Raw genomic sequence first — 13,080 nt, 5'->3', positions numbered from 1 at the left:
TATGATGGCGATATTCTTTTGGGTTTCCTCTGGCTAATGGCAGAGAAAAGAACTGAGAAGTATGTATTTGCCATGGTAACTTAGTGACACTAATTTTTACCACCAAAGTAAAATTCTGGTCAAATTCACAATTAGAATGAAAGTAAAATTCTGGTCAAATTCACAATCAGAATGGGCTCTGCTTCTTAATTCTTACAAGCATCTTAAAAGGTTAATCAGCAATTTATGTGCACATTAAAACTTTTAAATTCAGTTATACCCTAAATATTTCATAATAAATCAAATCAGCTAACACTTACTGTCCCAAACGTCCAATAAAATGGATGACTTTCAAAACCATGAGCCAATCCCAATGAAAATACAAATTTTAAAGATTCAAATTTTACTGAAATTACAGAAGAATGACCCAAAACACTTTAAAATATATATATATTATATGTCTCTGTGTGTGTGTATATATATATATATATACATATGTATATATATTTCTGGGGGTCAGCTCTCAAAATTTAGTAGATGATGGCCTTTAAGTATCACAAACCCTACAGTGAGGAATCTGATAGGCATTATAAAACATAGTTAGGTAGCCTCTCGCTGAAGATTTCCTACTTCAGCATCTAATGCAGAGGAACTGAAAAGACAGTTGAAATGATGCAATAGAAAGTTGAAATCAGGGAATTAAGGAAGTGGAGGAATTGAGAAAAACAATTTTTTTTGAAAAGTATTATCATCCTCAGGCTGCTTAAAGAATAGAACAATCCTGCTCAGATTTTAGGCTGCACTACATCATAAATTACTTCATAATTTACTTCATAAATTACTGCTCACTCCAGATTCTTAAGTGTATACAAAGAGAGGCAGAAGAGGTAACATTCCAGAAACAGTCTAAAAGAGTTACATAATTTGATACCAAGTGAAGAAGTCATGGATGAAAAAACATTGTTAAGTGGGAGGCAGGGGTGGGGGAAGCATGGAAGCTCTGGTGATACATATGTAAGGCCATCAATTCCACCACACTGTCAAGATGCAACCTAAAATTTAAAAATCCTAGGGCATGTCCTTCCTGCCTTTTAGCCACTTGAGATCAGAAGAGTTCTGACTCCCTAAGAAAATGATGAGTATGTACAATGATAAAATGCATATTATAAGAAAGAAGCTCCCTAAATTGAGTACCCACTTGAAAAGCACAGGAACTATTTCTCTTCTTTCCAGAGTTACTTAGTTCAACTAGCTCGTTCCTGGTAGGCAGGAAGGATTGTCTCTCAGTGCACAAGAAGGCATCTCCTCTTCTGCTTTCAAGCCCTTCCTTAGCTTCAGGGCATGACTGCAGACAGGAAAGGTAACAGCTTTTACAACTAACTGTGCTCTAAGGCAATGGCACCCCACTCCAGTACTCTTGCGTGGGAAATCCCATGGACGGAGGAGCCTGGTAGGCTGCGGTCCATGAGGTTGCTAAGAGTCGGACACGACTGAGTGACTTCACTTTTCACTTTCATGCATTGGAGAAGGAAATGGCAACCCACTCCAGTGTTCTTGCCTGAAGAATCCCAGGGACAGGGGAGCCTGGTGGGCTGCCGTCTATGGGGTCGCACAGAGTCGGACACGACTGAAGCGACTTAGCAGCAGCAGCAGCAGCAGCAGTGCTCCTCTAAGGGGCATTTCTCAATGCTACTACAGAAAACTCATAGAGAGGCTTTAGAGACTGTAGGGAATGAGAGAAGAGCATCCAAGCCACCCTTGGAAAAAGTAATTTTTCTCCTCAGAATACATCCAAAGAGAACTCAGTGGTCTCTAACTTCCAGGTCAGCACTGGGCTGGCTGAACCGTATTTCTTAACCAGCTCTTTTGTAAAGGTTATCTGGTGTTTCTGATCCTACCTTCCATGCAGGAACAAAGCTTTGAAATCAGCCTGAAAGTTCAAAACTTTCTCAGAGTCAAGGTGAGATGCTGAAGTGGTGGTGCCTTAGGCAAAAAGCAAGTATCACTCCACTGGGAGCTCATGAATTTTCAAAATCTAAAATATTCCTTGCCAAGTCACAGTCTACACAGCATGAAGAGAGTGCTCAAGGATCTTAGAGAGCTTTTGTTTTTTTTCAGGTGGGACTATGTCTTTCTCCCTACAAGAGCCCAATAATATATAATTTATGGTTCTCTTCTTTGGATACTCTTCACAGCATTCACACTTAGGTCTATCTCATTTTTTTTCCTTCCTTTTTGCAATAACACAACTAGGATGTGTATGTAACTATACTGTGAGTTTTAAAAACACCAAATTTTTGTATTCATATCTCACCAAGGGCTTTGCATTCTTAGTGATTTACATCTCTGCTACATTCCTTATTAACCATCAACTGTGTCACACCACTTCAAAACTTCAAAGCCATTTTGTCATTTTAAGGTAACAGATGTGTATCCTTCTGGGATTTCGAGCCTCCCTTTTCCAAAAGCACCCTCGCCGTGTTGCATAACCACCAGGAATGACTAACAAACATTCAATCAGAGCTGAACGCAATGACAAACAAGTGGCTTCTACCCCACACGATCAAGTGCGTGTCGCGTACACACAAACGTCCGGCAGCTGCTCCCTCCGACTTCGGCAGGATTACCTATAAACCCCCAGATTGACACGCATCATTTAGTTGCACTTGGTTAAAGGCATGATACTAACTCTGGAGAATGTGGGCTCCCCCAGCTTTCCCTTTAAGATAAAAAGGATTATTTTAAAAAATGAAACCTTCCTACCCGTAACAGGGACTGGGATTCATCCTTGGACTTGCTCTCTCCAGACGCGGGATACTGCTGGGGGAGGGCGCCGGCCTTCTCTCCGCCCGCGGGCGCCCCCTGCAGGAAGCCCTTGGTGTCCACAGCCAAGCCGTAAATAGGGCGCGCCAGGTGGGCAGCCTCGACGTTGGGGCTATCCCTCAGAGTCTTCGTCTGCTCCTGGGGGCCGGACACAGGGGTCAGCAGTCCCAGGCTGGCTTGGGTATAAGAGGGGCTTCCCCGTAGGATGTCCGCCCCTCTCCAAGTCACGCTGCGCAGGTCATCGCTTGAACTCTCAGCCCAAGCCTTTTCTTTTAGCCCATCCTTGTCTTCGAGCTTCTCCCTCTTCACCACACTCTCAGCAACTGGCTCTCCCATTTTAGAGTCTGGATTGAGCAGACTGTAGACCTTGAGGTCAATCTTGGGCTCCTCCTTGATGGTGGAGACGGCATGGCCGTCCTCTTCGCCGTTGGCTGTAGTGCTGTCCTGCTCCTGGCAGTGAACAGTGTTGAAGTGCTCCAGTAGTGACTGAGTCTCCGCAGCTGTAAAACTGCACTGACGGCATTTGTAGCAGCTGTGTGCTCTCCTGCAGGAGAAGAAAACCGTCACTCGGAATCTAGCACACAGACAGCTTAAAAAAATCGTCTTCAAGCACCTGAATTTTATCCCCTGTAATGTAATGGGCAAAACAAAATACAGTCTTCTCAGCACCCAGAAACTGGCATACACTGAACTGGCCTCTTATTTCGAGGTAAGGCATGCACTATTCCCATTTGTTATATTAGCAATAGCAGGGATATGAACACACACACACACACTTCTGTGTATACACACCAGCAGAGCCACGATTACAAATGGTTGATGTGCTTTATTATTGAAGGACCTGCTCTGTTCATTTTACCATGGCTGCATAATCATCAGTTCTATATTATTTAAAAGAAATTCATAAATTTTTACACCTGATTTCATCAATGGACTTTTTCTGTTTCTGCTTATTTAAACTAAACTGAGATATTTTTCACTCTAAATATGCATACATTTCTAGTGTGCTGAAGTATTCTATACAGCCTTTATAAAAGTTAAAATAAATTATACCAAACTGATTACAATGTTCTTTTCTATCATAAATTCAAATCCACTGAATCAAACAAATGTAGTTGACTACCCTATGTAAGCTAGGGCTTCCGAGGAGGCTCAGTGGTAAAGAATCCAACTGCCAATGCAGGAGATGCAGGTTCGATTGATCCCTAGGTCAGAAAGATCCTCTGGAGGAGAAAATGGCAACCCACTCCAGTATTCTTGCTTAGAAAATCCCATGGACAGAGGAGTCTGGTGGGTTACTGTTCAGGATACAAAAAGCCAGACACAACTGAACAGCTGAGCATGCACCCTATATAATCTAGTAAGTAAGATATATCAGAAGCTCAAAAACTTTTAAGACGAAGTTTTTTTAACTCCAAGGACTTATGAACATTCGACCAAGTGAGTATCTCTTGGATGCCAAGCAGCATGATAGGTGCTGTACAAATATATTCATTCAAGGAGGGTGTGTGAATGTGGGTTTATGTATGTGTTTTCTTTTTATAAGGCATAAAACAAGGAGACCTTATTGTTGGCTTTTGTAGCATCTCCTGCTGCTAAAGACAGAACAGTAACTGTTAAATGAAGACAAATGTTTGTTTAATAAAGAAGAACAGAGGCAGTGTATCCTAAAAGGCATACTGGAAAGGTGCACAAACAACTCAGAATAGAATGAGGCATACATTCTTTAATTGTAAAAACCCTGCATGGCTCTCTAATTAAACAACCATGTGAAACACTTGCTACTGCATTGATATAATATGTTAGGAGTTACAACTTGAAATAAAGTAACAAAATAAGTTTTGAGACCTATTGCTCAACGCTCAGGCAAAATAGGTACTCCTCTATGTAATCTGTAGATAACCATCACGGTATTACTCTGCTAGGCACAGGGTACACATTGGGGAATACAAGGCACGCAGTCTTTGACCACCTGGTGTTTAGAGTCTAGTCAGGAAAGACAAGCTTCACATTAGACTATAAATAAATATGTGAGGATAAAGAGTGATAAACGCTACGAATGAAATGGATGGGGTGATAGTGGGGTGGAAGGGCTCCTTAAGGATGCCAGGAAGGCCTTTCTGAGGGAAGCACATCAAAGAAACGATAGAAAAGAGCTATCCTTGGAGGAGAAGGAGGGAGGGGAAAGGGCAGTACATTCTAGCAAATCTGAGATACTAGAAGAGGCCACTGATGTTTGAGAGGAATAAGTAAGAGAAAGCTAATAATCAACAAGCTTGAGGATCAGCTAGAGTTGTGTGGACCATGGCAAGGAGATAGGTGTCTTCAGAGAAAGGGAAGCAAATGTAAGGCTATAAGCAGAAGGGTAGCTTAGTTAAATGTGTGCTCTAATCACTTTGGGACTTTAATAGTTTCCGTATTAGATGACTTCATTCTGAGACCTGTCTGATGGCTGAGAATCCAAAACAGCATTCTCATTTTAAGGAAGCAAAACTCAAATGTATTAAGACATGTAACAAAATCTCCGCCAATATTAGTTGAGAGCAATTAACTCAGTACATGATTATCTTATCATTAAGAGCCTACATTTGGTTGAATAAATAAGGATAAAGTTTTACTTTTTAAGGAGGCTGTTTTCAATCTTTTTTCTCTTATTTTTCTTCATTAAGTAGCAAAAGTAAAACAAGAAGATATACAATAAATGATAAATGAATTGACCATAAAAATATAACATTAAGATAAATTATTCTCAAGTGAAAAAAGCCAGCTGTTAAGAAAATATACACATGAATCTTGCCACCAAAATCAAAGCCAGAAAACTTGAAACAGAATTAGGATCACAAAGGACAATAGGCAAGACCCAAAATCTCGGACTTAGAACATCTGGGAACCTCATTCAGAGAACCTTCCTACCACTAACTATATCTGCTTATCATCCAATGGAATATAAACTCCTAAACTCAAACTGTATCCCCAAATTGTTAGCTTAGCTTTACAAAGCTTGATCAGACAGATAAAAATGAATTATCACAATGGTTAAAAGTCTAAATATACCCAGGAAATACCCTACTGAAGATATACCACATGATCTATTCAATCCGGAAAATTAAACATAAACAAAACCCACCATCAGGAAGCACATTCAAAAGCTCTGATTGACCTACATCCCAAGACAGTTCTAATGAGCTCACTACCTACTCTGGCAAGTATGCTAATGGTTTCCCTGACATGGTGGAGTCTCTGCTTAAAGTCTGTGATGAAATCCGTGCCTATAAACTAAGACTATAAACGGCCACTGCTACTTCTACCAAAGGACCAAAAAATTCCAAAGGACAAATGTTCCCAAGAATTACAGTGATGTTATTTCAAGAAATAAAGACAATTCATTTTAGGGCAACAAGGAGAAAGATTCAACAAACAGGAGAGGAAATAAAAGATTCTCGAGTATGACATGACAAAATTATTTTAAAACAGCGGACTCACAGTTCTTACTAAAGGAGCAATTTAGTCCACTTAAGAGATGCTAGAACCAGAATGCCTAAATTTCGGTCTTGGCTCTGTATTTTACTCTATATGCAACTTTGGATATTTACTGAACCAGCCTCAATTTCCTCACCTGCAAAATGAAAATCTCTGATATGAGTTAATCAATATAAATCCTAAAATTAAATAAAGGGCAGCTTATATGTGAATCTGCATTCCATACTCCATTCAAAGGAGCTGAAACTTTGGTTTGATATTGTACCAAACAGTAATTTGGTATTATTCTTTTCTATTCTCCCATGTACCTTAACCATGATAGACATCACTCTTAAAACTATGTTTATTTCCTAGAAGATTCTTTAAGACATTATCAGGTAGAATGTATTTTATGCCTTTTCAGCTTCACCTGGTGGTATTCAATGCCTCAAAGATGAGGCAGTTTAGCAGTTTACTTAATTGTCAAGTCTTACTCTTTTTTCAATAATAGTATGAGTATTATTATCCATAATCTTAAAATTCTGAATAACAAAGATGGAAATGGCATTACCTGTGCTTTATTACAATCTTCAGAGGTGGGGATGCATTGTGAGTGTATTCAGTAAGGTGATTTTAAACCACACTATATCTAGTAATATATCTCAGTAACTAAGATTATGTGCCATCAATATCTACTTTACACTGCAATCTAGAAACATCCTTGAACCAACCTATTCCTTCACCAAATAAAGATGAATATACTTAACCTTTATCCAGTATTTGACTGACATGTCCACCTAAATATACAAAGAGTTCTGGGTGTCTTGTCTAGGCAATGAATTCATCACAAAGTATCACACTGAAACAAGATGTCTGGGACTTCTAGGTTTTCTAGTTCCAAGTTCCTACCCCAACAAACAACTCTCTGATTTCTTAGGAGTCTCAGCAAGAGCTATTCTGATATGCCCCCAGAGGAGCTCCTATTCTGAATGATCAAGGTAAAACCAAGACGGACTGGAGGACTGTCTGAATGCAACTGTATAATAAAGCAGGAAGAAGACAGAAACTGCAGAGATAAGCCCTCAGTGAGAACCGGGTTTTATATTGAAAAGAAAAACACATATTAACAGGAAGGATATTAAAGCAAGGTGGCAATAACAAACTTAACGTACACACCTTTCTTTTGAAGACTTCAAAGCACTCACCCTTAGTGATCTCACATTCCACTGATGTATAAAGCCTATTTTACAGATAAGTAAAATGGAGAAACAGTGTCTTGTCCATTTCGTCTACATTAACTCAAGAATACAGGGCTACTACCTTCCAGTACTCTTGCCTGGAAAATCCCATGGATTGAGGAGCCTGGTAGGCTATACTACATGGGGTGGCAAGGAGTTGGACAAGACTGAGCGACTTCACTGCCACCTTCCAGACAGATGTTCTATTTTTCTATCCTCAGTTGCCTAAATTTTTGACTTTATATAAAAATTAATGAAATCACTGGCAATATTGACAATGAAAACATGGGGGATTAAAAAATGAAAACATGAGGGAAAGGGAAAGTTCTTCTAACGGACAGAAATAAGACCAACTACAGCAATGTTTTACAAAATGGGATGCATTCAGTGCAGCAACTTAAGACGTTTCTTAGCTATACAGATTCCAGAGCCTCTGTGCTCTATGCTCACTCATACCAACTCTTTGTGACCCCACTGACTATAGCCCACCAGGATTCTCTCTCCATGGCCGTTTCCAGGCAAAAATACTGGAGTGGGTTGCCGTTTCCTCCTCCAGGGGATCATACCCACCCAGGGATCGAATCCACGTCTCCAGCATTTCACAGATGCCTAAGTGAAGCTCTCTGGGCATATCCCGAGAATCTGAATTTTTAGTAGTCTTCAGGGGACACCCATGCAGAGCTAGTCACAAACTACATTAGCAGATATATCCTGGTTCTAAACAACTGAAGGAACAGACGCAAGCCATCCTCTGACTCTAATAAAGCACAGGTAATGCCTTTACCCTCTATGTTATTTAGAATCGTATTCTGAGTGTGACTACTATTAATGAAAAGAGAGCAAAGCTTGACAATTAAGCAGTAACTGCTAAAGCACTCCATCTTTCAGGCCATTGAACACCACTAGGTGAAGCAGAAAAGGCATTTGCTGCATAATACTCCAGAGAACTGAAGGAATTCTTTCTCTGTATAATATTCACCAAATAAATGATAAGAAATATAGTAAAAAAAAAAAAAAAAGGCATTATTTTCAAAAGGTGCTACATGAACTTTTCAATCACCTATGCTAACATCTGAGCAGTTCTTCTTAAGCCCAGTATTCTTTAGTGCTTAAACATTCAGAAAAATCACCTAGAAATCTCATTATAATTCAAGGTTTGATTTCGGGACCCTGGCGTGGAACCCAATAGTCTCTGTTTCTTACAAAATCCCAGATGATGCTGACGCTTTTGGTTCCCAGACCACACCTTACCTAGCAGGAGTCATGAAACCATGGTCAGAAATAAGTCAAGATGAGTCTTAGTTAGACTGGAATGAACTCACAGTATACATACTCACTATTTGATAGAAGAACATTCCCAAATGAATTCTTTATGATGAGCAACATCATTTTCCCTCTTAAAGCACATACTCCCACCTCTGAGAGTCAACCCTAACAGCTTTATAAGCTCAAACTATAAACATGACATTGTCAAGCATAATCCCCAAACAGTAATTCATCTTCTTTATTTCACTGTTTGGGGCTCATCTTTCAGTATTCTTTAGTGCTAGGCCATTTATATATATTATCCAACAACAATCACACAAAGTATCTATTTCCATCCCTACTTCATAAAATAAGAATGTGAAGTACAGACAAGCCAATTCATAAAAGAATATGGAGGGCATGATACAGCATTTTAGCTCAGGTCCACAGTTACTCCTGTATGTACGTGGTAGACGGTAGAGGCAATGTTACTAACTTATTCAGGAACTAGTTCCTGAAAGATTTGGGCATATTCTCTGACTTGTGTTACTCTCTCAACAATAACTGAAAAGACCTTCAACATACTGCTGTGTCCCCCAAAAAACAGAAAGTTTTTTTAATCCCTAGTATTAAAAACATTACTGAAGAGTAAAAGTTTAGTCATTGACAAACTACATTAGTTTGGACTCTGCTCTAACCTCCTTACGTGCATTTCATTTTATCAGTGTTAATATAAAAACCTCTAAAAGGTTCAGAGAATTTTCCCTTCATTTCTCAAGATCCACCTTAACTACCTTCTCATCCATAAAAACTTCGCAAATGACTCAACCCAAGAGTAAACCTACCATCTTCTGAGCTACAAAACTTTGTTGTCCTCTGAAGATTTTTTTCACACTGCTTTTTATTAAAATGGCCTTTGATTTAAGTGATGGCATAAAAAGATTTATTTCATCACTTAAAAAGCTCTCATTTAAAAAATAACCATGCGGGTCTTGCTTTACAGTTATATTGTAATTGCCTGAAAATCAAGATCAAAGCCCACACATCCTTCCACCCCACCCAGAACATCCAGAGCATCAATAAATATCTTATTTAATAACCAAAGGAATGAACCACCACAGCCCAGGGAACACTAGACTTAATACATAGAGTCATAACACAGCAGAGAAGTATGAAGAAGTACACAGACATTTTGCAGACGGCATATTTTGAGTGGCCCACTGAATAAAGTCTTTATTACTTTAAAACTTCTAGAACTTCTATCTCTAGCTACATTAAGTAAAACTAATTTAAAAGACACTGCAAATATATTTGCATTCATTTAAATTCCATACTCTGCTGCCATCTGGATAGCAAATACTCTCTTCATGCTACCTGAAGAAAAAAGATATCATTCTGTAGATAGCCTTGCCATGGCTGTCAGATAAAACACAGGATGCCCAGTTAAATGTGAATTTCAGAAAATATGCAAATATTTTAGTGTAAGTATGTCCCGTGCAATGTTTCCAATATACTTTCATAAAATCTCAATTTGTCCAATGTAAAGACAATGAAGACAATCAACTCTGATAAAGGAGACAATCATCTTTTGCCTCCAGAGAAAACTGGATCAAGCTGCATAAAAAAATCAAATCGTACTTGATTCAAGTGACTTAAATTTCATTGAGAAAAAATGATTTTTCCTTATCCTACTTAACGAGAGTTTTCCTGTGTTATAAAAAGCGTTTATTTCAGATCCATTCATTTTTCAGTGCCTTTTATTCTAGTAGAAGTGTTTCATTCATTAGTAGAGATTAAAAATTATTTTCACAATTCATAAAGAACTGAGGTTTTCTAAATTCTAGAAAAATCAGCTAAGAGGCTACTTTTTTGCTCTACTCTGATAATATCTGTATATTTCAATTTTCATAATGAACAGCTCACAATATTTGTGGAGTCAGCTCTAAGCAGCACTTTGTTTTTTTCCTTTCTCCTTTATTTTTTGCCATCATTTAAAAAGTTCTCCTTTACCCAGTAACCTGTATTTCACTTTCAGTACTTTTAAGCACAGTTTTTCTGCCTCAATGACTAAATGAACATCAAAGTAAATGAATAAAGTATAAATACTATTCCATTAAGACTTCAAGGTATTTTTTGGTAATTAGGTAAACAAATACCAACAAATAAGTTGTCACAAAAGCAGAGTAAATGAACTGATTTAATTGAAATATAGTTCAGTAGATGTGACAGCTAATAAAATGAGTCATATTTTTTGTCTTAAGTCTACAGGTGTGGCACTTGAAGAAACCAGCGCTGCTGAACCTCGGAATGAAAAGCATGTGAAGAGAGTATTTGAGGGACAAAAAGAAAAGGAATTACAGATGTGTAGGTGGATAACCAGTTCAATCAACTTTTAAATGTTGAAAATTGAATATTCAGCCTTAGTCAAGTGCAAAGGGCAGTAGATAATATATAATCTAATGAAAACTGAAATTCTGAATGAGTAAGATTCCATTCAACCTGCTCATCCTGTATTTCTTAAATGAAATGATCTGATGAGTATTTACTCATTTGGAGTAGCTGGACCTTTTTTTAGAAGAGTGTGGGGTGATTTCACCTTCACATGGAAGGAGAAAACACAACTAATGTCATATCTGAAAAAAAAAAAAATCTCGATTTATGATTCACTTTCAAAAATAAGATGTCCCTATCAAATGTTCGAAATAGAAAGATAAATCTTTCTATTAAATAGACAGTAAACAAGATGTGGGAAATAAATTATATAATATATAATTTACATAATATGAAATGGAAATCATGATTAACACTTATCTTATTCCAAGACTTAATCATTGTTCTTATATAAAGTCTTCAGGACCATCAAATTTGAAATTTCTAATAAATTATGTGTCCAAATAAAGGTAATACAATTGTGGGTTATTTTCTTAATGAACTATATCATGCTGGGTAACTTTTTATACCACAATGGGAATTTTCAACTTTATTTCAAAGTCTTGCAGGCAACTGATTTATTACGTACTGTTCAAAAGAACATGACACGTAAAAGACACAAATGTAGATGCTACTATTATGGTACTCACCCTTTTAGAAACTGTACTAATGCACTCTGTACTTAGCTTTTTCAGATGTGTTGATAATTATGTGCCTATCATAAAATCTATTCTTCAGAACTAGCAGGGCACAGAGTTCATGCTCCTTCTCAGAGCTCTTTTAAGATAGAAATTGTAGAGTAGCTACATTAATTTAATCAGCTACTGCATCTAATGCTATTTCCTTCAACCTGAGATATATATATTTTACATGTAAAATATTCACTGTTTAACAAACTTTAACTCTGAACAGATAGATGTTTGTCATCACATATACTACCAAAAATATGTACATTTTTCCACATTCTAGTTAAGTAGATAATGACAAGATCATTGATTTTCAAGTAGTTCCTTAATGATAAGTCATCAGTTGTTAAGTCGCTCACTCAGTCGTGTCTGACTCTGCGACCATAGCCCACCAAGCTCCTCTGTCCATGGGATTCTCCAGGCAAGAATACTGGAGTGGCCTGCCATTTCCTTCTCCACGGGATCTTCCTGACCCAGGGATCGAACCCAGGTCTCCTGCATTGCAGGCAGACACTTTAATCTCTGAGCCACCAGGGAAGCCAGATGATAAGGGAAGTTAAATATTTATTCAATTGTTTGTTGTATATGTATATGATGAGAACTGATGCCTCATTTTTATCTTAAAATTTTATTGTATGTTAGTCACACATGTGTACACACACATTATATACACATTTATAAACAGGTTTGGCAAAAAGTGAAAACTGGAACATAATTATAGAATCATAAAATATGATATATATATTCTTCACATATACAGAGATTCAGACTGATACAGTCTATGTACACATATATATACAAAAAGGGGAAAAATATTATTTATGGAGGAAAAATAATATTTATGGTACAGTTCAATGTATGTATATAAATGTAATGCACATATACAGTGTAAACATTTATAAATATATGTGAATATATGTATATAGTTTTGTTTTGTTGGTTTTTGAACTCTGTAATAGTGTGAAGCTACAAATAGCTGCCTTTGATTTGTTTTTACTCAGTCAAAATTTTAAAGACATTCACGTTGTACTCAGTTGTCATTTATTCAAATTCACTGTTGCATAATATTCCATGTATGAAAAATCTACAAGTCATGTAACTAATCTCTTATGAATTATGAGGTCTTTTCTTGTTTGTTTCGGTTTTTTATTTTTGTTTTGGTTGTTCTGCTCTTTAAAAAAATACTACTCTGAACATTTTTTCACTTGTTTACTAGTGGT

At 37.5% G+C, this 13,080-nt stretch overlaps 1 protein-coding gene across 3 annotated transcripts in view; it reads right to left on the bottom strand.

Annotated features, from left to right (window-relative positions):
• Positions 1 to 13,080, bottom strand: part of TRPS1 (transcriptional repressor GATA binding 1) — a 279,202-nt gene that overhangs the window by 188,949 nt on the left and 77,173 nt on the right. For all 3 annotated transcript variants that reach the window (XM_027973086.3, XM_042254375.2, XM_060393462.1), the window contains one exon: positions 2,743 to 3,346. In XM_027973086.3, coding sequence (XP_027828887.1) covers positions 2,743 to 3,346 — 604 coding nt within the window. The remainder of the gene's footprint in view (positions 1 to 2,742; positions 3,347 to 13,080) is intronic.

This window comes from Ovis aries, chromosome 9, assembly GCF_016772045.2.
Source record: "Ovis aries strain OAR_USU_Benz2616 breed Rambouillet chromosome 9, ARS-UI_Ramb_v3.0, whole genome shotgun sequence".
Classification (NCBI taxonomy): domain Eukaryota; kingdom Metazoa; phylum Chordata; class Mammalia; order Artiodactyla; family Bovidae; genus Ovis; species Ovis aries.
The sequence above is the reverse complement of the archived record's forward strand: the minus strand, read 5'-3'. Positions and strand labels throughout refer to the sequence as shown.